General features: G+C 33.2%; 3 protein-coding genes across 3 annotated transcripts; all 3 read left to right on the top strand.

Annotated features, from left to right (window-relative positions):
• Nucleotides 1-5,134: 5,134 nt before the first annotated feature.
• LOC110717323 (UDP-glucose 6-dehydrogenase 1) lies at nucleotides 5,135-8,033 on the top strand. Its single transcript, XM_021895984.1, has 2 exons — nucleotides 5,135-5,288; nucleotides 6,252-8,033. Exon 2 carries the CDS (start codon nucleotides 6,261-6,263, stop codon nucleotides 7,701-7,703), a length of 1,443 nt encoding a protein of 480 aa, XP_021751676.1. The 5' UTR covers nucleotides 5,135-5,288; nucleotides 6,252-6,260; the 3' UTR covers nucleotides 7,704-8,033.
• Nucleotides 8,034-11,574: 3,541 nt separating this feature from the next.
• On the top strand, nucleotides 11,575-14,242 carry LOC110717322. The gene has a single exon (XM_021895983.1). The coding sequence runs from the start codon at nucleotides 12,156-12,158 to the stop codon at nucleotides 13,938-13,940; it is 1,785 nt and encodes a 594-aa protein (XP_021751675.1). The 5' UTR covers nucleotides 11,575-12,155; the 3' UTR covers nucleotides 13,941-14,242.
• Nucleotides 14,243-15,509: 1,267 nt separating this feature from the next.
• On the top strand, nucleotides 15,510-22,724 carry LOC110717317 (putative rRNA methylase YtqB). The gene is made up of 6 exons (XM_021895972.1): nucleotides 15,510-16,337; nucleotides 18,775-18,838; nucleotides 19,959-20,151; nucleotides 20,662-20,735; nucleotides 21,111-21,266; nucleotides 22,452-22,724. The coding sequence occupies exons 1-6, from the start codon at nucleotides 16,142-16,144 to the stop codon at nucleotides 22,573-22,575; spliced, it is 807 nt and encodes a 268-aa protein (XP_021751664.1). The 5' UTR covers nucleotides 15,510-16,141; the 3' UTR covers nucleotides 22,576-22,724.
• The last annotated feature ends 2,366 nt before the right edge of the window (nucleotides 22,725-25,090 follow it).

Here is a 25,090-nt window from a genome sequence, read left to right on the forward strand (position 1 = left end):
ACTAACGACAGTTACCAAAAAAGGCATTTTGTGTTAATGTACAGACGTACAGTACTGAGTGGTATTTGGTGTATTAGAAAGCTTTTAGTAGTATATGGTGAATTAAGCTTTAACTCAGTGGTATATGGTGAAATTTCCGTTAAAATTAATCTTAAATAGTTATAACCACGGAAAACGACCGATAACCATGCCGAGGACAAAACAAATCAACGGCAAAATGACTCGCAACCATCGTAGTGGGGCATACGATCTCATGACGCAACTAAGAATTCTGGAATTTTGGAATGTTTTTCATTCGTTATTGCTCTTTATAAGGATTGGAGAAAGAAAAAAAATGGAAAGAAAAAAAATGAGAAAAAAGTCGGAGGCAATTTTTTTAGGAATCTATCTATCTATATATTATACTAAAAGACAAGCGTCTCAATGTGAGGATGACAAATGTCACTCCCTCATTGGCTTATCTTAAGTATTAAATATATCTATATAATTACTATTTACATATTCAAGCATAGTTATTTTTGTTAAACTTCAAACAATAAAAGCAAGTTTCTATCTATGCATAAGATTTTCATGATTTCCTAACATAAATATTGATTTAATTTTTTTATAATAAATATATACTTTCCAATACTACAAATAATCCATAAAGTCTTTCCAATCTTTATTTATAGTCAAGTTAAAGAATAATAACTAATTTGAAGCAATATGATTAAAGTGGCATAATTAAGGAAACAAATATTTCGTATTTTGAAAGGCTAATAATTTTTTTTATGAAAATTAAATAAAATCGATAAGAATTTAGTTTGACGTCAATTATGAAATACATACAAACATTTAAAAAAAATCAGATGTACAATAAAATATTGTGCACCTATTATAAAAGCTACCCTGTAATGAATGAAAGTTATTTATGCTTTATTGATAAAAGTTACCCAAAATAGTCTACAAATTATCCTAAATTCAATTCAAGTAATCGGATGAATACAAAAGTTTTTGATAAAGATACAAAATAGTGTAAAAATTACTTTTATCGTTTGTTATGCTCCTTGACAAATACTGAATGCTGAGCCGAAATGTTGTCTTGGAAAAAATACATAATCTTGAACATAAATTTAATTTTAATCGGCCTTTCATTTTCTATACAATGTCTTTTACAATGACCTTTTGTTTTTCTTGTAAAAAAAAAAAAAAAGAACCAATAACCAATAACCAATCAAAACAAGAAGAATAAAAGTTAAATTGAATCAGACATTTGACGGAAAAGGGATAGATATAAAATGTATTATAACTATTACTCGTGTTTTAAATTGTAATATTCGTATTAACAATGCTATTACTTATGAATTTTTTTTAGAAAAACTAACATTTTGATTTAAAAATCGTGCATTGCTCATGTACTATACTAGATATACAACAATCATGTGCAATAATTTATGTTGTTTTATACATAATAATACTTTTGATTATAATAGTATGTGTATATAATATAATATTTTTTATAATATAAAAGTTATATGTATATAATATAATATTTTATAACACGTGTCCTCCATACAAAGTGTTTGGTTGTTGGTGTAGTGGTGATTGAGACTACACTTGGTAGGGAGGACCTGTGTTCGCTCCCCTGCAACAACAATTGGAAGGGGAGTGGAACCTAATAGCCTAGAATAGATCCTCAAATCTGGATTAGCCCAAAGGGTGAATCGGATAGAACACCCAAAACCTAATGCATATATGACGGGAATTAACTTATCCTTTATCTATCTTATACAAAACTCCAAAGTCTAAATTTTTTTTTTTTAAATATAATAATAACATTTGTAAATTTTTGTTAATATGAAAGATATAAACCTATCAAAATGTATATATAGTTAAATTGTTTAATAACTTATATCAAATGTGTAGTTTTATTAAAATTATTTGCATGTAATCATTAAATGTGTTGGATGTTGTGTAGCTATGCAATGTCCAAAACTTTAGTTGAGCGACTTTGATTTAGTGATTGTATGGTAAAAAGATATTGACTTCGATCTTGAAACCTAATAGTCTAATAAATTCTAAATAGAAAAATTAAAACAAAAGGAAATGAAAATAGTAAATGGCTTTAAATATTGAAATAAACATAACCTTTTAAATCAATTTAGCGAATTCAAGAGACAATTTTAAGGCTTTTAAAATTAAATGGGGAAAAATATATGTAAAAAGAACATTTTTAGATATATAAATATCCATGCACTATTATAAGAGTTTTGTTAACCATTTTATAATTAAGGTAGGGATAAATCTTAGTAATATATACTCCGTATATTTTATTTATATAAAATTATCAGTATCCATACCTATATACAAAGTATTTGTGTTGTATACTATATTTAATCAGTTGTTGGTTATATATATGACTATTATATAATATATAGTTTTTGGCACAATGCTTAACTTAGGAAAATATATGTTCTGGTAGGTCAAATATAAAGTTATTATTGTGTCTATAGATTTAATGAGTGCGACGGGTAAATAAAACATGTATATATTAGATTGATTGTAGCTACTGATGCGGATGGTATGATAAGAAAATTTTAGTTTTTTCTCAACGGGAGATATAAATAAATTAGTTCACTTCTTATATAGCTATGTGGAGCATTATTCAATTATCTTTCAATTAATAAAATAACATTATAAAAAATTAAAAGAAATTCAAATAACATAAAATACTATTCAAATAGCGTTCCTTTAATTTTTTTTATTGACCATTAGTAACCAAGTCCTTTAATAGTAAATGAATTACCTTTGTTTTTATTTTTATTTTTCCCTACGGGTTTAATAGTTTGATTTATAAACCGTGCATCGCACGGGCACTATGCTAGTTATATACTAAATTAAATTAGGTAGTTGAAAGGTTATGGTAAATTAGAAATTCAACTTTAAAATTTTAGAAATAAGGTTTGAAATTTAAATGAAAAGAGGGATGACCCACATAATTAAAAAAAAAAAAATACCCTTTCCACCAATGGGAGCTTTGTGTACAATATTCTCTGGTACATTATGTGTACCATTAGTCCCTCCCATAACATAATAATGTGAGTGGATGAATAATTTATTATGCTAAAAGTAACGTGGGGACCATGAAAGTGAAAAGTATATGAGAGAGAGAGAGTAGCGGGGACCATGAGAGAGATAAATGATAAATTAATTTGAGTGAAATTGAAAGTAAGAGAGATAAATAATAATATATGGTATAAAGTTACTATATATAGACGTAATGCAAATAAAAAACAACGAACATAAAAGGAAAGTGATGTAAATAGATTTTTTTAAAAAAAGGAATGAGTAATAAAATTATTACAATTTTTTTCTTTTTTTAAATCCCAACCCCCACCCACCTAACCATTAGCCTTGCCTCCCCTAGCAAGCAAGCCCCGGCTGGCAGCACCCCCAACCCCCGCCCACTCCTCTTTTCTTTTCCCCCATCGCACGCCCCAATCTAACCACCTCTACCCAAAACCACCTCGAAAAATCAACCTCTCCCTAAATCGACCACCCTCTCCTATTTTCCGCCCCCTAAACCCTAAGCCCCACCCAAAACTACTTAGAAACCATTAAACAACCTAGAAATCGGTTTGGGTGGTTGGTTTTTAGGTGGTTTGAGTGGGTTTTAGGGTTTGGGGGGCCGAAAACAGGGGAGAAGGGTCGTGAATCAGGGAGGGGGCCTTTTCGGGGTGGTTCAAGGTAAGGGTGGTGGGTCGGGGGGAAATGGGAGGAGAGGATATTTGTTGTGGGGTAAGGGGAAAGAGGTTGGGTACAACCAGCAGTAGGTGGGGAGGCTTTTGCAGGGTTAGGGAGGCTGGAGTTTTTTTTTTTTTTTTTTTGGACAGGAAGAAAAATATTATCATTAATAAATCGGCATATGACATCTACAATAATAATAAAGATTTGTAAACCACAGATCTAGAGAAAATAACATAACTTTTAAAATCAAAATCATAACTAATTTGCATATCGGGCATAACTCACACTCCACCGCTTCAAACTTGACGCGAGCAATGATTTTCGACGTCTTTGCATCTTCCCAAGTAGAGACCTTCGCAATCTGCGCTGATGTTTTGATGGTAGAGTTGATGACGAGTCCTAAACTCATATGAATCCAAAACACCTTCTCAATTATTATTAAAATCCTAAAAATAAAATTCTCATCCATAGATGCGATTCAAAATCCCAAAAAATTAGGAAAAACCCAAAAAAATTGGGATAGACTCTCACAAACGGAGAGAACAAAACAAAGCAAAATAAATCAAATAATAAAAAAACGAATAAAATACAAGAAAGAGGGTCGGGAATAGTCTAATTTTTATTTCCGTTCTAACGACCAAAAAATTTAAAAATACTAAAAAGAGAGAAGGGAGATGAGAGAGAATGATACTCTTTGGCTTAGTGGAGTTGGGGAAGGGAGTTTGGTATTTTTTTTTCAATTATTTTGGTAATAATAAAACTATTAAAATAATTAACTAACTATAGTCAAAGATTCAATCCCAAGATCTCCTGAAATCGGGAGGGAAGTTCTAGCCACTTAAGCTACCCTCACTCTCAAATAATTATTATATTCGGTAATCAATAACATAATGTTATCAAGATAATTGTTTTTTTCCCCAATTTATCAAAGAGAAAAAGAGAAGTTAGGGGTTATGAAAGAGAACTTTCCTTAAAGTTACAATAAATTTATGTAAAGTTACCTTAACATGAAGTCTTACAATAACATTATTGTAAGCTCGTCTTATATCAGAGTTATTGTTTTTACTAATACGTCTAATGTACTGTTCTCTTTAGTTTATTTTCAATTCACTTCACTTTAGTTCAATTCAGTCCAGTTCAGCTTCAATCAGTTCATTCCAACTCAGTTAAGTTTATAATTTCCTTCTCGCATAAAATTATAAAATATTCAGTTTACTTCAGCTTAATTAAGTTTAGTTAATCAAAATAGACCCTAAAACTTGGGAAGATGAAGCAAGTAGTGCTGTAATAAAATATGGAGGGAGTATTCCGATAGTTTATGTACGTGCAATAGAAAAATGACGCGTAATGGTTGCCGCTACAGTTTCAATCAAAAATGCTGAAACCAAAGTAAAGGTGTCCCCACACTTCTCCTACCAGTGGGTAGATCTGTTCTCTCTTTCTTGCATTTCATTCCTCTCCTCAATTTTGCATATAAATACTCACTTCTTCACCCCGCCCTTCTTACCTTTCTTCCTATTCTCCCGCATCTCTCTCTAGTCAACTATACTCTCTTATTACAGGTAATTTCTCTTCTTCTTTGATCTATAGCTTTTGTTTTCTTGCTTATTTTTCATTTTAAATGCACATTTTTAATCTGAAGCTTCATGGGTTTTCTTAATTTTGGAATATTTTGTTTTAATTTGACTTTGATTTGATCTGTTTTCGTTTTATTGCTTGTTATTGTTGGTTTGATTTAGTGTTGTGGATCTAGTATTGATTCATGCATTGGATGTATTAAAGTATTGCAAATTTATGGATGCTGACATTCTATTTAGATCTGTCATATGATATGATTTTGTATAATATAATGAATGAAATTCTGTTTTGAATCACAAATAAGGTACTCTTAGTTGATTTGCAATTTGGGTTCCGTTTATATTGAAGTAAATGTTGGATCTTGAATGTTATGTTATAAATCCATAATGTTGGAAATCTTAGAGTTATAGGTGTTTATTTGATTGATTTGTTTCCTTACACCCTGGTGCTTTTATTGGATCACAATTCAAATTTCAATGCTCAATTGAGCATTGGCATTGATCGGGCTTGACCGACATTGATGGATTTGATCTATTCTGATTCACTCACAATGATGCCCCTAATGCTGGTGGTACTTGTAGCTTACAATATTATGGAATGTTGTTGGTGTTTCATGGAATAAAGTATATGCTATTAATTAGTAGTGTCTGTTAATTAATGTATTAGGTGAGGTTTGTTTGATTATGTTGGTATATGACCGTTTGAGTCAGATGGCTTAGAGATCTGGTTGATCATTACTCTCTACCTGTGAAAATTGATAAATAAATTGGATCCATCGTGTTTATATTGTGAAACATGTAGTGATCATTGGTAATTTTTATTGATGAAAGAAAGTCTAAGTAAATCTGGAATTTAAGACTGTATTTTTTTCATATGGGGTATTTTTTGTATTGTCCTTTACATTCTGTGATTTTCATGCATGATTAATTTGTTCTGTTTTATTGCAGATAGTAAAAATGGTGAAGATTTGCTGTATTGGGGCTGGTTATGTGGGAGGCCCTACTATGGCCGTGATAGCACTCAAGTGCCCAAAGATCGAAGTTGTAGTGGTTGATATCTCTGTGTCTCGGATCACTGCATGGAACAGTGACCAGCTTCCGATCTATGAGCCAGGTCTAGAAGATGTAGTTAAGGAATGCCGTGGGAGGAACCTTTTCTTCAGCACTGATGTTGAAAAGCACGTTGCTGAGGCCGACATTGTTTTTGTCTCTGTCAATACCCCGACCAAAACCACAGGTCTTGGAGCAGGCAAAGCTGCTGATTTGACCTACTGGGAGAGTGCTGCCCGTATGATTGCTGATGTTTCTAAATCTGACAAAATCGTTGTTGAGAAATCAACTGTCCCTGTGAAAACTGCTGAGGCAATCGAAAAGATTCTGACACACAACAGCAAAGGGATCAAATACCAGATCCTCTCAAATCCCGAGTTCCTTGCTGAAGGTACTGCTATCCAGGACCTTTTTAACCCTGACAGAGTTCTCATTGGTGGTCGGGAAACCCCAGAGGGCCTGAAGGCAGTCCAGTCATTAAAGGAAGTGTATGCTCAATGGGTTCCTGAGGACCAGATCTTGACCACTAATCTTTGGTCTGCTGAGCTCTCAAAGCTTGCTGCCAACGCCTTCTTAGCACAGAGGATTTCATCTGTTAATGCAATGTCAGCACTCTGTGAGGCAACCGGTGCAGATGTTACCGAAGTAGCATATGCTGTTGGTAAGGACACTAGGATTGGCTCCAAGTTTTTGAACGCTAGTGTCGGTTTTGGTGGGTCTTGCTTCCAGAAAGACATTCTGAACTTGGTATACATTTGTGAGTGCAACGGCCTCCCTGAGGTAGCTGAGTACTGGAAACAGGTCATCAAGGTCAACGATTACCAGAAGACCCGTTTTGTAAACAGGGTTGTTGCCTCCATGTTCAACACTGTTTCAAACAAAAAGATTGCTGTTCTTGGATTTGCATTCAAGAAGGATACAGGTGATACTAGGGAGACACCTGCCATTGATGTGTGCAAGGGGTTGTTGGGAGACAAGGCAAGGTTGAGCATCTATGACCCGCAAGTAACAGAGGATCAGATTCAGCGTGATCTCACCATGAAAAAGTTTGACTGGGACCATCCCATTCACCTCCAACCCACAAGTCCGACGACTGTGAAGCAAGTCAGCGTGGTTTGGGATGCTTATGAGGCCACAAAAGATGCTCATGCTGTCTGCATTTTGACAGAATGGGATGAATTCAAGAAACTTGATTACAAGAGGATTTTTGACAACATGCAGAAGCCAGCTTTTGTGTTTGATGGAAGGAACATCGTGAATGCTGATGAGCTAAGGCAGATTGGGTTCATCGTGTACTCGATTGGTAAGCCTTTGGATCCCTGGCTGAAGGACATGCCTGCTGTGGCTTAGGTTTCGGTTAAGAGGTCTTTGCTGGGGTGCAGATTTGAGAGTTCATATCAGGATTCAATTTAGTTTCATTCATTCATATCTAGAGCTCTTCTAAGCTGTTGTACTTTTAATTTTCTTTTTTATATTGTTCGACGTACCCCAAAAAATGTTCATTAACCAGGAACACAACCAGCTTTGCAGACTTGGTTGCGTCCCTTTATTTTACCTTGAATTGTATTTTTGATGCTGCAGCCTTTTGATAGAAATATGTATCTCCAATTTATGGATTTTGTTGTAATTTGTATTCAGTTCAAAAATAATTAGATGTTCAAACTTGTTTTTATGGTTGAAGACTTGGATGAGTTTTGAGTGCAATGGTTTCACCAATGCAATGAGCTTATACCGGTTGATCGCAAGAAAAATAATGAAAATAAAAAAATAATGATAGACGAAGGAGAAATATTGCTTAATTGTAGATCTCAAATTCTCAATTGAACAGTTGTGACGTAGCATGAAGGCCATTGCTTCTGAAGTGTAATATGCCACCATCAACAAAGGTTCTGAAGTGTAATATGCCACCATCAACAAAGGTATCTAATGATGAACACCCCTAAGGTTGACAACTTGACACAACTGCCTCAAAGAAAGCAAAAGACTCCTAAAGTTCAAATTAGGAAATTTTGCCAACAAAAACCTTTTAAATGACCACTTTTGAGAACAATTACCATTTAAAATTTTCTTTATAAAAAACTACCACAAAGTCACAAAAACTTTGAGTAGCACTACCACGTTTTATTTTCCTGGAAGAATTTCAGGTTGAGAAAGCCTAGTTTATAAAATTTCAATCAATTATGGTATAGAAAACAAGAGATTTCAATAGCAAAACACAATTATAGGTCAATTATCTTTATTTTGCATTACAGTTTATTTAATTTCTCAATTAAATATTAAAATTAGGGTTTATGGTAAAAAAAAATAAATTAAGGGCTTTACGAAATTGGGGGATTTGGGGCAATTGAAGTGTATAATCCAATTAAGGGTTTATGTAGTGCAATATTATCATTTAATTTGGGATTTTTGATGGAAATTTTATAAAATATGCCCCAACAACGGAGATTCTTGCCGGAAATAATAAATGTGGTAGTGCTACTCAAACTTTTTGTGTTTTTGTAGTAGTTTTTTCAAAAGAAATTTTAAATGGTAATTGTTATCAAAAGTGGTCATTTAAATGGTAGTTATTCGCAAAGTTTCCTTCAAATTATTTAAGAATAATTTAAAATTAGGATTATTTAATTTTAAGGGGCAAAATTGTGATATTTTAGAGTACTTAATCAATTCAAGTTATTCAACTAGACAACATTACTTTAACACTCCAACTTTTTTAAACTCCAACTTTTTTAAACCCTAAGTGCATGTTCACTATATGTTATTCCTTTTTTTTTTTTTTTTTTTTTTTTTTTTTTTTTTGAAACACTACATGTTTTTCTTAAATCTCCATGTGGAAATATTTTGTCATTAAAAAATGAAGAGTACATGTACTCTTGGTACACTTAGAGCCTGTTCTCATTGACTGAACTTAGCTGAACTGAACTGAACGGAGCTGAACTGAACTGAACTGAATATTTTATAAGAGAAGGAAATTAGGAGCTGAACTGAACTGAACTTAATTTTAACGTAAGATAACAGACCCTTAATCCCTCCTAACTATATGTCTTGAGTAAAAAGAATTTTTAAGGTTTAGATCTTTTTTAGTGAATCAATAAGAACTAATAATTCTTTGAGTCTAATAATTTAATTTTGGCAAAGTTGGCTAGAACAGCACAAACTATCGTTTGGGTACGCTCAATAGCACAAATTTTAAGTGGAGCAAAAAAATCACAAACTTTGAGGTTGGGTGCGGTAAGTAGCACGAACTTTAAGTAAAGCGATAAACATCACAAACTTTGGATTTTGGTGCAGTAAATGACATCAGCTATTTCCAGTGTCGTGGATTCCATCGGATTTCGGACACTATTTAAAAAAATAAATAAAATTGAAGAAATAAACATGGTTATTTCCATTATTTATTGATTCCAAATCCAAAAATATATAATTTGAAGAAATAAACATACATGGTTATTTGTTCTACTATATTATTATACTACTATAAAATTCTTATAAAAGATGATGACAAAGACTATAATAATAGGGTTTTGTATGATTAACTTTGATGATTTCAAAAAAAAAAAAAAAAAAAAAACTTTGATTATTGAATTACGGTAAAAATTTTGGTTTGGTGTAATTAATTTTGACTGATTGTAAATAGGGATTTTGTTTGATTAATTTCTTATTGATTTTTAGGAGTAAATTTGGTTTTTTTTTTTGTGTAATTAATATTGATTACTTTAGGGGTAAATTTTGGGTTTTGTTTGCTGAATTATGATTGATTTAGGGGTAAATTTGGTTGCAATGCATGAAATTGATTGTACTTTTTGAGTTTTTCCTTGTTACAAAAATGATAAACTCATATGCTTAATAAATTACATAAGTTAAATAAATTAACATATTATATAATAACATGGAAAAAAAAATTTGCCTACACAAATTTCAATTACAAAGATTATAGTAGTAACGTGAGATTTTTTTTTTTTTTTTTTTTTTAAAATTTTTAATTTTTAAATAGTGGTTGAAATTCGGTGGAATGTACGACACCGGAAATAGTTGATGTCATTTACCGTACCCAAACCCCAAAGCTTGTGTTGTTAATTGCTTCACTTAAAGTTCATACTATTTACCACACTCAAACCCTAAGTTTGTGTTATATTTCGCTCCACTTAAAGTTTGTGCTATTGTGCGCACCCAAGCGACAATTTTGCCTTTGATTTTTCTTTTCCCAATTGAGTGCAAATATTTTGCAGAGTAAAAAAGGTCTTGGACTTAAGGCCTGTTTTGATTTACTGAACTGAGCTGAACTGAACTGAATTGCACTGAATATATTGGAGCTGAGCTAAATAAACTTAAGCCGAAGAGAACAAGCCCTTAATAGATAGTTTGCTTTAAATTATACTTTAAAATCTCTAGAATGATTCATTTTCAGCTTCAATATAATCTCAAAAATTCTGTACGAAGTATTATGCGCTATTTGCATTATCTCATTTTTTTTCCATAACGGTAGATTTTTCATCATTTACACTTTGTTTGGATAGGAAGAAATGGAAGGAAAAGAAGAGAAGAGAAATGGAGGGGGACAAAATCTCTTATTTGGGTAAAAGATTGGGGAAGGAAGGGGAAGGAGAGAGAGGGATCCATTTTCCCTCTCTCAACAATAACCATAATCTCTCCAAAATTGGAGAGATTTGGAGGGAAAATGGAGCTCACCTTCCCCTCCCTTTCTTTTCCCTTCCCTTCCCTTCCTCCATTTTCCCTCCCCTTCTTTTCCTTCCTTCTTTGCTATCCAAACAAAGCGTTAAAGTCATTATAAATATATAAAACAAATCAAAACCAACCAGGTATAATCATAGCATAATCAATTCAATCTTCCATTCATGTTTTTTTTTAAAAGAAAAAAAATTGGTCTCTAGTCCAATTTATATTAGTTTGATCTTAGACCAGTAAATAACCCATAGTAACATAAATAAGTTTCCAGCTTTTAGTTCAGTTCAGTTCAGTTCGGTTTAGTTTAACCCTAAAGTCTTGGACAAGTAAACAACCCTTAGTAACTAATTCGCCCATAAAACCATTCAATAGGGGTCTGATCGTCCGAATAAGGTCCTGTTCACTACACCTTATAAAAAAAAAATATTTAGTAATAAAATAATTTCAATTCAGCAAAATTAATTTAAGTTCAATAAAAATTAGTTCAGTTTAGCAAAAATAATTTCAGTTCAATAAAAATAATTTCAATTATGTAAAAATCCGTAAACTTAAAGAAAGTAATATAATACGGAGTATCAATTTTAGCAAAAAAATTCAGCAAAAATAAGGTGAACTGAATGAGAGCCTAAAGTAAGAAATAGTCATAAACTATGGACCCTTGACCCAATAAAAGTACCAGTAATCCACTATATACTTTCATGCATAAGTCTCCCTCCCAAATATGAAATACCCTATAACAACATAGTATCATAAAAAGACGCCGAGTACTTGATCGACTTAGCTTAAGTTTTTCACCCTCTCTTCTGACACTCACTTCCAACGTTCACTCTTTTCTTACACTGAACTAGAAACCCTTCTCCTTTTTTCTTGGGATTTTCCTCTTCAAATTATCAAATGAATCAAAACCCAGATTTTATTTGCTTCCAATTTTTGTTACTACCCAAGAATTTACTTCCTCTGAAATAATACCCAACTCAAATCTTTTCTGATTTTTCAAACCCTTTTCTGGGTATCCTCTGTTCCTCCCGTTAGAGCCAAGAATTTCATTCTGATCTTTCTGAAAAATTAATCACTTTGTTTAATTTTTCTGAGTTATTTTTGATTCCAAGAACTTCAAAAATGAAGAAGAAAGATATCAAAAAGAAGTCTTTACAGAAAATCAGAGCAAAAGAAGGGTTTGTCAGAGATCAACTTTTACCCTTAAATTCATCAAAAAATTCAGAAAATATACACAAAATTCAACTGGGTATTGGAAAAAATCATCATTTGAGTAGTAAATTGCGAGAATTTTCCATAAAATCTTCGTGGGTATCTTCTGAAATGTACAACAATGGCAGAAAATTCGTCTGCAAATTATGTGGAAAAGGGTTTAAGTCTGCTAGAGCTGTGTTTGGGCATTTGAGATGTCATTCAAAGAGAAAATCTGAGGCTGAATTTGAGGATTGTTCTGTCAATGAGGGATTGTTGGAGCAAGAACTAATGAAGCAGCCGGAGACGCCTCGAAAGAAAAGATCAGGAAGAAGGTATACAGATAAAACTAATTGCTCTAATAGCACTTCTTGGTGTAGTTTGTATGGCTCAAATTCTGCTGTTACTGATGATGAAGAATTATTAGATATTGCTGCTTCTTTGTTGATGCTTTCTAAGGGTGCGTTTTATTCTGTTGATCATGTTTCTGATAATAATGATGCTTCAGTAAAAATAGAACCTAGATTGCCTATTAACTCTGTTAGTAATGATGATAATGGTGATGATCATGTGGCCGAGTGCGCTGCTGCTGTTGATTTAGGGTCATATGTTGATGTTTTGAGAAGTGGGGGTGATTCTGTAAATGAGAACAGAAAAGAATTTCAGGGTTTTGATTGTGGGTTGTCTTTGAATCAGCCTGAGAATATTGAACATGGACCTGTTTCTGATGTTGAGATTCAATCTGATATGCTGCTGTATGATGCTGGAATTAAGGATGGGACTATTGGGGTTCTTGTGGATGGAACATTGTTTAGTAATTCGAATGCTATTACATGTGTTCCTGCTGCTGAAGAAACGAAGTATGAGTCTGTCGATGTTAGTGATCGAATGTATGATGAGTCGAATTTAAGAATTTGTGGTCCAACAAATCATGATCATGTTGGAAGTGGACCTAGTGTTCATAATGAGCAGGAATCTGTGTTGTTTGATGCCAAAATCAGTGATGATACTAGAGGGGTTTTGGAAGCAGATACAATGGTTGATAAATTGAGTCCAAATTGCAGTGATCCTGTGATTGAAGAAAAGAAGCATGAGGATGTAGGAGTTGCTGATCAAACACCTGATAAATGTAATTCAAGAGCTAGTGAATCAGCAATGGAAAATTCTTCCTCCGAAAAGTGCCAGAAGCATATCTGCAGTATCTGCAGCAAGAGTTTCCTGTCATATCAGTCTTTGGGAGGCCATCGTTTGCACTGTCAGAGGCTTTGTTGTTTGGAAAGCCAAGCACACATGAATGCAAACACCAGTACTGACATTACTCTTGGTGAGAAAGATGGTGTCGAAGATGGGGATAACAAAATGAAGAAGAGATGGAACCATGACAATGATAAGAAGAAGAGATGGAAGAAGCACAAATGTCTGATGTGTGACAAAGATTTCCGTTCAGGCCAAGCTTTGGGTGGACATATGAGGGCTCATTATCAGAGCAAAGATCAGGCCAGCGAGGCAGAGAATGTGGCTTGTGACAAAGAAAACTTGGCAGATATCGAAGAAGATAGAAAAGAAGAGAATGATGCCTACGATGATAAAATCCTAGCAGCAGTCAGAGATCTAAGAAAGCAAGAGAATGATGTTTGCTCCAACAAAATTCAGCTGTCATTAAAGGAAAGACAAATGATCATCGTGCCCCAAGGCAACATACCCTTGATGGTCTAGTTTTAATAATTGTGAGACTGATTTCTACCAACATTGTTTTTGTAAAGATAGGAGGAGGCGAGGCACTGCTAGTTGCTTAGGTTCTGACTGTTTTAGTGGAACACTTTGTTCTAAATTGTCTCCTTTTTGTCTCGTTATAGTCTTGCTTTTCTGATTAGCAATTCAAATTTATCCAAAATTGAGAAACTATATTGGTGAATTCTTCTCATTTGTAGTTAAATGTTGCTGTAACATCTGGTTGACGGCTATGTGATGTAGTTTGATGAGCTAGACTCTTAAATGAAAGTTTTCTGTTTATTAGTTACCTGATGAACTTTTTTGGTTATTGCATTTTGTTGGTCCTGCAATTTCTTGTGTATCTACAGTATTTGTACCTTTTTTTTTGACAGAGGGCAAAAGAAATCAAAAGTGATTTCCTGCAAGACCTTTGCTTCTTTAGTAATTAAAGCTTGCAAATATTTCGGATACAGTTAACAGTTATAACAGTGGAATTTGGAGTGTGACTACCAATTAAGGTCCAGGCATTTCTGCAAAGAGTAGGAGGCTGATCACTTCCATCTAGCATTGCAGCCACATCTGTCATCTGGTTTGGTGTTGGCAGTTAGGTGCAGCATTCGTTCCATTCTGAATAGCCCAATCTCAGCCGTGTTTAATACTTTTCAGAATAGCCTGGAGATTGCTCCGTGCATTTAGCATTAGCTTTTTTGAGACCGTGTTATTTCCTTCTTCCCGTGCTTCCATTGCTTCATTCACTGGAAGAAATCAAACTGATGGTGCTACCTAGGTTTGGTGAAACAATGATATGATGATATTGGTCTTGTGAATTGTAGCTTCGAAACTAGAATCTGCTTCAAGATATTCTAGTTGAGCATTTCTGCGCGAGTTCAGATGATTAACATGTATAACAGTAGTAGTCCTCGGCCAAATTAATGAAATTTTAGTGTTACCTTGAGTTTTGTTGAAAATCTTTGAGATACTCGTACACCAAATTGCTTAAAGATTAGTCCTTGTCAAAATTTTCCTTATTTTTGTTTATGACTATATGTACGTAATGCATTTGGTACTCGACAAAAGAGTATTTGTTACCATATTAATGGCTTCATGAGTACCAATCAAGCTAAGACTAAATAAAGTGTATTGTACTAACTAAAAGTACAAAACTTCATAATCTATAAGTCCTCCGTTAGTATTTTTTGTACTATTCACTTGACTTACTTTGACTAATGTTGCCTTGTGAATAATTACCTATGCACCGTATCAAACAATTCTATAAAAACAATCAAATTTACAATCAACAACAATAAATAATGTAGGTACTAAGTAACGTAAATTGGTTATCACCTTAACCAAGCGAAAATCAATAATAAAAACCCATCAAAACAAATATACCTAATGTCAGTGATTTTGACTTTCTTCCTCCTTCACTTAAGCACATCATCATGATCTCTTTATGAACAAAAATAACCCTAATTTTTTTTTTTTTTGAAATAGAAATAGACCCTAATTTACTAATACTAATATATCAATAAAAACACATGAGGCTAAGTTTATGTCCGAAACAACTTATAAATTTATAGATTAAGTAGTTATCATATGACAAAAGCTAACGAGCTCCCTCGAGGCATTAGATAATAATAGAAGTAAAATTAGTGATGTAAAATTAACATTAACTCCATCGATCAACGTGTAATGTTGTCACACATTGCTAAATTACGAGTAGTAATCTGTACTATTTTAATACAGAGTAATAATTTAGGATTTCATTAAGACAAGGATTTCAATTACTTATTACGAGTACATATTTACCCCTAATTTGATTGCGGAATTACCAATATATCCCTTAATACACCAACTACTCGTATCAGACTATCAGTCATATCCTATATATAAAGTGAAAGAACCTTTTGAATGATAAATTTAACTATCCCTAAATTATCCTTCTCAAGTTGCAAAATTACCAAAAAAAAAATAAAAAAATAAAAATCCTATCATAACTACCCAATAATAACCGCTTCCTTCCTTCCACATAAATTTATATATTAAACGTTCTCACTTCCCATAAAATATAAAATCACTTTATTTTTTTTTTCATCTAATTTCTTATATTGTACCTCTTAACTTGTGTATATAACGCTAATCGATTTTCTTGTATTTCCACTTTTGTTGTGGCAGACAAATAGTAGTATTGAGAATTGAGAAAGATGTTAATATTCCGGAGTCTGCTGCATCCTTTACCTCTTCCTACTCCGCTCTTTTTTGCTCGCCAAAACCCCTTCAACTTGTCATTTCCGTGTTTGTGGATAAGAAAACAATCTCAGGCATTCTCACTTCAAGGTAGAACACTATCATCATCGTCTTCAACCAATGTTTCCTCTGATTTTGTCCCCAATCTTTCTGGTAAAACTTCTACTTTCTTTCCTCCCTTTCGATTTATCAGTTATTTGTTCAACATTAATGCACTTTTATTTTGTTTTGTTTGTTGTTTCGTCTTATATTGTTGTACTTTTGATTTTTTGAACTGGGTGTTTCGGGTAATCATAGTCTGTTATGTGTTTGTGAAATACTTAATCCGTTCTTTTTTAATTGCACTGGAATTTTGCACTATTTATACATACTCATTTGACCCTCTTTTGTGATTTATACATTAATTATATAATAGTCACTTGAAATCTTGTTATTTGTTAATTCGTCTCAATTTATACCTTCTAAATACTCGTATCATTTTTCTTACAGAACTTTTTATTATTTCAATTAACATATAATCAGAGATATTAATCATACAAAATGTTTATTGGTAAGTACGAAATTTCCAATGTGACAATTTTAAAAAAAAAAATCGAGGAATTATTATCTATGGAGTATTTATTTCTTGCAATAGTATGATTGGTTTTAGTTGTATTGTTTTAGAGTGTTCTTGAGATTGAGACTAATAATTACACTGATAATTTTATTTTTAATGAGTCACAATGATATATGGTATAGATGAGATTTGATCTCAGATACAGCCCCCAAGACTTTACCAACTAAACTAGATGACATCCATAGGAGTGAATGGATTGTAAACACCAAACTTATAAACTTTTTGCTCCATGTTGCAGAAGTCAAATTTTCATTAAAACTTCATTAGGCTATTCTAATGGTTCAGGGGCTGTCTAACTGTCTATTTGCCTATTCGTCTAATTTAAGTTGTATCTACCGTTACTAAGATTTTGTTTATTTTCAAACATGCTCTCTTTTGAGGCCTTGCTTATGTGTTTTGGGTGGAGTTCTGATGCTATAAGCAAATTATATTCAAAACTTTGCCAACTTTAAATTAAACTCGGTGTAAGTTGATTTGTACTTCGTAATATGTTTGAATAAAAGAGGCTTACAATGGCTAATCAGCAATTGGAACTAAGAAAAATGTAGAGGATATAACTTGATGGCTTAGTATCTTGAAAAAATTTGTGAGAACATGTCAAAGCCAAGTAATAGATGTCGTGATTAGTCTCACAAAAAGAAATAAAGAATTGATACCCTTTAGGTAACATTCCTTGCAGTGGCGGAGCCAGGATTTATAATTCGGGGGGACAAATTTTGGAGGTTAAAGTTTCGGCAAAAATCTCAAGAAAAAAATTGATCACCTAAATTGTTTAATATTTATTTGAAATCACATATGCCAATTATTTCTATATGGCAAAAGAGGAATAAAAAAGTTTTATTGTATATTAAGAAAATTATCCAACAAAAATGAATAAATTTATGTTTGTAAATCCCGTTATGTAATCACATAATTGATATATACGAATTAATTACCTTATCATAAAGTCAAATAATTATCGTTAGAACAAATTGATGGTAGATATGAAGGGTCTGGGTTTGAGTTACATTCGAAAAAATAAACTCAACTTTCTCAAATCAATCATATTATTACATATGTATTTCGTATGTATTAATAAAAGTTAAAACACAGTTACAAACAATTAATTAATAGTAATCTATTTATTAGAAATGTAAAAAAATAGAGTTTAAGCACATAATAAAATTAAAAATCCTAAAACAAGAAATAGGAAATGAAAAATAAAATTAAAAAGACTATTGAAAATTAGAGTAATCAAAAAACAAGTAGGGGAAAAAAAACAAAAAAGCTGAAAAATAGTAGAGTAGGGAATCGAACCTAAGACCAAGGCACAGCCTTACTAAGGACTCAACCACCAAACCATATTCAATATTGTGATATTTACTGTAAGTATATGATATTTATAGCCTTTTACTGTATTTTCTTGATTTTTTTTTTTTAAAAAAAAAAAACTTTTTTTTCGAAAATGGGGGGACAACTGTCCCCCCTTGTTCTAATGTGGCTCCGCCATTGATTCCTTGTATCCCCAATAGAATTTTCACTTGTTGGGAACACTAAAATGTTAGCTTTAAATGTTAACGTCCTTACTTTTTTGAACACTTGAAATACAATCTGCCAGGAGAATTCTATACTAATATGGGATTGGTATGAGGTTCCATACCAAGCTATTCTAGTTTAGTGAACCAAACGGCCCCATATACTATTAAGAGAACAAATTTGATAACTGTAATGAGACATGTCAATTTGATTTTTTAAAAATTTTAATGGAAATGAGCATTATAAGTGTGTTAACACTTTTACAAGATGATGAGCTACCGTTAGTCATAGACACAAGTTAAAGTTATTGCTAGTAGAGAACTTTGGATTAATGTTGTTATTTCTTCCTTGATTTTCTTGACTCTTTCGATCTTCCCTAGTCCCCACAATGTCATATATTTCCCTTGATCTTGCGTCATATGCTATTTATGTTGAATGGTATTCAATGATTCCTTGCAGAGTTAGATGATGTTTTGAAGGGCTATATGTTTGGCCAGAAAAAGGCAACTGAAGTTGCTCATTTGTAGGTATTTGACCTAAGTTCTGTTACCCATGCTTCTACACCTATGCCAAAGACAATTTTGATTTTTACAACCTCCAAAAAACGACTTATTTGCTTTTACAACCTACATAAAAAAAGGTTTTATTTTACCACCTCATTAAAAAATGAAAGTTGACTTTTACCACCAATCACCTCCAACTAACGGATTCCGTTTATAAATCCGTTAGTGGGGCCTACCATATACACATGTTACCATATTATTGGTAAAAAAAGAAACCCAGCCACCAACCGATATCTAGCCACCGCCGGATCGACTACCAGCCCCACCACTGGACCGGCTACCATCCCCACCACCGGACCGGCTACCAACCCCACCACCAACTCGCAACACAACAGCAACCGCCCACCGCACAGCCACAGCCACAACCACCACACAATGCACACAAACACCGCACAGCCACCGTACCCACAACGCACTAGCCACCGCACCCACAATGCACCTGCCACCGCACCGCACAACAAACACCCATAAAGCCCCCTCCTACCGGATTCTGACCACTCATAAAACTCTAGCCACCACCAAATTTTGCACTCTCCTAAACCTTAACCACCACCTAATTCCGACCTCCTCCTTAGCCAACACCAAATTCCGATCGTCCCTACCCCACTCAAAATTCCAACCAACTGAGGTGAGTTGATTCTGCTGCCGGCTGGTTGACATGGAAGATCGGGGGAGATGAAGAGGAAACGTCAAAAAGGTGGGCCCTACTAACGGATTCATGGACGGAATCCGTTAGTTGGTGGTGAAATCCAATTTTTGGAAATTTTGTTGGTGGTAAAATATATATATATATATATATATATATATATATATATATATATATATATATATATATTTTATGTGGGTAGTAAAAGCAAATAAGTCGTTTTTGAAGGTGGTAAAAATCAAAATTTCCTAAAAAATATATAATATTTTTCGTCACTTCTGAAATGTATATCGTGTAAGCTTTCAAATACCAATTTTAGGCTATAATTTCATTAGTGAACTTTGGGACCTCTTATTGAGAGTGTGTGCTTTCATTTTTTTGCTGAACTATGACCATTTATATTTTTCATGTGCTAATATATCATCTTAAAATAGGATATGGAAACTCGTGGTTCAAAAGGGTGATTCTGTTGTTGATGCTACTTGTGGTAATGGCAATGATACCCTGGCATTGGCCAAGTTGGTGGTAGATGATGAAGCTAAAGGGTGTGTATATGGGATGGATATTCAGGAAGATGCTATACAGAATACTTCATCCTTACTTGACCAATCACTTGATCCAAACCAGGTATGATTACATTGCTTTGGTTGCTTTCATTTGCTCTTTTCTTGTTGATTGCAAACTATAAGCACCTCCTCATTAGTGCAGTTGTCTACAATTTAAACTCTTATCTTGGGTAGTGCTAGCTGTCATTAGAGAAAATCATTATATTTCTTTTAATTTTCTCTCTATACTCATTTTATTTGTAGTTTGAACTTGTATCAGCTGTTTGATAGGAAACTAAACCTACTTTTTTCCTTGTCATTGGTTTGATATAGATTGTGTTCATCTGATTTACACACAGCAAAGTTCTAGTCCTTGATTCTAATTATGTCCAGTAGAAAGCCAGAAAGAAGCTTGTCATTAATGCAAATGAAGCTTGTCATTAATCCAATTTATATAGTGCTTATTAAGTGTTGGTTTAGTTTATGTATGTGCCTTTCATGTTTGCTTCTGCTTCATATGCATTATTAAATGCTGTTCAGTTATCACGAGAACTGCTATAGCATTGTGATATTCACTCAATCCTTTATGCAGAGAAGATATGTGAAGCTATTTTCAACTTGTCACAGTAGAATGGTGGATGTGCTTCCTAAGAATATCTCTGTGAGGTAGTCTCTGCAGACAGTATGCATTTATGTTTTGTATTAGTCAAAATCGATGTTCAAATATTGAAACTATATATTCAGCTCTCCATCTCGTACTTATATTAATAATTAATTACCATTTATGTTAACGTGATATTTTTGTATTACTAGCCACATCAATTAATGTAATACTTTGTGCATGTTAGAAATGGCCTGGCTGGCATATTGTTAAAATTATCATCTTCTTTTCTTTTCTTTTTTCACTTTTTTTTTTATTTTTTCTTTTTTCTTTTTTCTTTTTTTAATTATTATTATTTATTTCTTTTTTTTAATAAAATTGCCAATGAAGATTGGAGCTCTTACTAAACAATGCTTGAATGGCTTTGTACTTTACTTTAGGCTTGTTGCATTCAATTTGGGCTACCTTCCTGGAGGTGACAAGGGATTAATCACAAATTCAGCCACAACCTTGCTAGCACTCAAGGCAGCAAAGGAATTATTACTTCCTGGAGGAATTATTAGTGTTGTTGCTTATGTTGGACACCCTGGTGGAAGGTAATGCTTCTATTAGTAATTTTAACTTTTTAAGTGATAAAGGGTGGAAAATGGAGCAACCTATGGCAATTCTAAGTGTTTTTGTTGAACTACTACGAACACTTAATATTTTTATGATGTTGTTTCAAAGTGCCTCTTCAGAAACCTTTTTGTTATTTGTCAACCCGTTGCCATTCTAAATTAAAATAATTTGTATTTATTTTATCTTATATGGAGTACGTATTTATGTAGTATCTGGTTAGATTCAACCCAATCCAAACTCAATCCAAATGGCCCTTTTGCCACCTCTAGATTTAGCTCTTTTCACTTTACACTTGGAAATCTCCATCTTATCACGGAATGTCACTAGTACAGCAAATTGCTAGTTTCATTTTGGTTGCCATTTGAGATGCTACCCCACTGGCTCATTTACTTGTCTCAGCTTTCGGACTAGGGTCGTCCTCTCTGTCATTGCAAGAGTAAGTCTATATCTGTCCAACACTTACCTTGCTCATATGCTTTTGAGAAGCTATAGACCATAATTATCTACTCTCTTCATCTATTGCCTTCCATGTGCTGCATATCCAAATCACCCACGATTGGATTTTCCTGTACCGTTATTATTAATAAAAGCATTTGATTTGAGTCTACCTTCTCGGTTTTGTATTCATTCAGTGTAATTGAAAGCATTTGATCTGCATCTGCATTCAAATATTTCTGTTGAAGATAACACAACAATTCGCAAAGCTTTGTTCCATAATAAACCGTGAAGTATTAACGTCCATGTCAAGTATCGATTAGTTGACCCAAGTATAGAATGTAGCCTCAGCCATATTGTGAAATGGTTTGTACTTATTTGTTCCAAAAATAACTACCAAATGTCAATTTCCAATAATGTTAATTATTTGACCCAAGTACTTGAGCAATGAAGAATCAAAACAACACAGACTCTGCGCTTGATTGTTTGTTCAATACTTGTAACTACTATAGTTGTTGCCGTGTCCCTTTCCTTTTCGCTTTTTAAAGCTTCCTAACCATCAGTATCGATGCCTAGTTTCTTTACTATACAATTACACTTCATCTGTTATTGCTAATATATTCATCAATGGAAGCCATTTTGCCTCTTCAAAGTTACTTTCGACAGATTAGTATACATTTACAAATACATGTAATCTCATATTATTGTTTTTTTTCTCTTCTATTCAGGGAAGAATATGAAATTGTCCGCTCGTTTGCAGCTGAGTTACCAGCAGATAAATGGGTCTGCAGCCACATTCAGATGTTGAACAAACCACTTGCACCGGTTCTTGTATTTTTGTTCAAGAGATGAAAAATAATTATTGTTAGTTAAGACTTTTTTAAATATATGAGAACTCCACTTTTGGCAACTGGTCAGATTTTGAATGCTTTTATCATTTGATAGAACTCTTCTACTCATTTTGCTATAATCAATACTTTTTCTCTGTTTAGAGCTGCAAATCATCCGATTGGGTAGTTATATACTAATGAGATAAACAAATTATGTTGTCATATTTTCGTAATTTTTTTTTTTTTTTTTTTTTTTTAATTTATAGATTATGCATTCAACCCATTTATATAAATATGACAACCTAACGAGCACGCTGCTGCTGTTAAATCAGGGTTATATGTTGATGTTTTGAGTAGTGGGGGTGATTCTGTAAATGAGAACAGAAAAGATTTTCAGGGTTTTGATTGTGGGTTGTCTTTGAATCAGCCTGAGAATATTGAACATGGACCTGTTTCTGATGTTGAGGTTCAGTCTGATATTCTGCTGTATGATGCTGGAATTAAGGATGGTGTTATTGTTTAGTAATTCGAATGCTATTACTTGTGTTCCTGCTGCTGAAGAAACAAAGTATGGGTCTGTCGATGTTAATGATCAAATGTATGATGAGTCGATTTTAAGAATTTGTGGTCCAATATATCAAGATAATGTTGGAATTGAACCTAGTGTTCATATTAAGCGAGAATCTGTGTTGTTTGATGCCAAAATCAATGATGAGACTAGTGTGGTTTCAGAAGAAGATAAAATGGTTGATAAGTTGAGTCCAAAGTGCACTAATCCTGTGATTAAAGAAAATAACCATGAGAATGTGGGAGTTGCTTATCAAATTGATAAATGTAAATCAAGGGCTAGTGACTCAGCAATGGAAGCTTCTTCCTCCGAAGAGTGCCAGAAGAATGTCTACAGTATCTGCAACAAGAGTTTCCTGTCATATCAGTCTTTGGGAGGCCATCATTTGCATTGTCAGAGGCTTTGTCGTTTGGAAAACAAGCACACATGAATGCAAACATCAGTACTGACATTACTCTTGGTGAGTGTAGACACCCATTTGTGTCTCCCCAAAAACAAACCCGGTGATGAGTACCTTTCACGTCGAATCATAATCGAATGAGGTGAAAGTGTGGAAAGTCTAGTGTTGCGGTTTAGTTTTAATTCTTTTCTTTCTCTCTATTTTGAAAACTTATTTTAAGAAAGCAGCCAATCTAGTTTGGTTTGGTCCATGGCAAGGGTCCAATAATAGCGTAGTTGGATGGGGTTTGAAAAGAGCTTTCCAACGATATATTATAAGCCCAATTCCGATGAATAATGAGAAAGTTATAGTCAAATTACTAAAATGGGCCCGGTTTGATTTTTATTTGCGGCCCAATGATTTAGAGGAGGGCCTAATATTGATTTATCATTCCTAATGCAATTAGAATTGATTTTAGTCTTCTAGATTCTTCTAGAAGGTTCTTTTCATTCCTAATTTAATTAGCATTGATAAATTGAGTTTAGTTGACTTTTTAGAGTTTTAATCTGAATAAAAGAAGTGTTTTTAAGGAAAATACGATTTTACTCTTCTGTACGGCTAAATTTTATCAAAATTAAGAAAACGCGTGAAGCTGGTGTCTAGCGTCTGACGACAGGATTAGCGCCTGGCGCTAATGCTTGGCGTCTGGCGCTAGCCTTATCGCTTGGCGCTAATGTCCAGCGTCGGGCGCTAATCTGTTTTATTCTCTTCGAAACTCTGATTTGTTTTTCTATCCGTCTGGCTGATTTTCTCTATAAATAGCCTCCTAAAACCTCCGTTTTCGATCATCAATTCTCATCAAGAATCATCAACAACTATTAATTTTCTTATTCTCTCTAGTTTTCAAGATATCTCTCTCTTTTCTCTCTCTAGCTTTTGTAAATAAAATTCCGCATTCACAAGATCTAGAAACACCTAGCCAAGTTCGAAATTGCCTTCGCCCTAGATGAGAAAGGTTTTAATTTCTGAGGGTTTGGTCCCAAATTTCTCTTTCAATTATTTAATTTAATTATTTATTTTATATTTTCCTTGAAGTTACTAACGCGTGTATTTTGTTATTAGAAAGAGATACAGGCATCCAAGTAAGTGCTTTAATTGTTTTATTGTTATTATGATATAGAAATCATGTCTAGGTTGTTATTTTGATTTCTAGTATCATGTTAGGATGCTTGATGTTTTGAATGACAACAATGATTCCTAGTATCATGTTTAGGGTAATAACTATAATTTCTAATATCAAATATGCTTATTATGATTATTGTGATGCTTCATATTTTCTTTCCTAATATTCATGTTAGGGTTAAAGCTTTGATTTTTATTGTTTAGTGACATGCTAGGGTTTGTTATTAATCTTGTTAGTGTCATGTCTAGGATCTTGCTATTAATATTATGCTTTAACATGATTTTAATTATGATTATGATTATTATTATTGTTGCTTGATTATATATTTATTGTTATTTGATTATTATGATTAATATTATTCTTTAACATGATTTTATGCCTGTTTAAAGGGAATTGGTACTTGTATT

The sequence above is a fragment of the Chenopodium quinoa genome, unplaced genomic scaffold (assembly GCF_001683475.1).
Source record: "Chenopodium quinoa cultivar QQ74 unplaced genomic scaffold, ASM168347v1, whole genome shotgun sequence".
Lineage (NCBI taxonomy): Eukaryota > Viridiplantae > Streptophyta > Magnoliopsida > Caryophyllales > Amaranthaceae > Chenopodium > Chenopodium quinoa.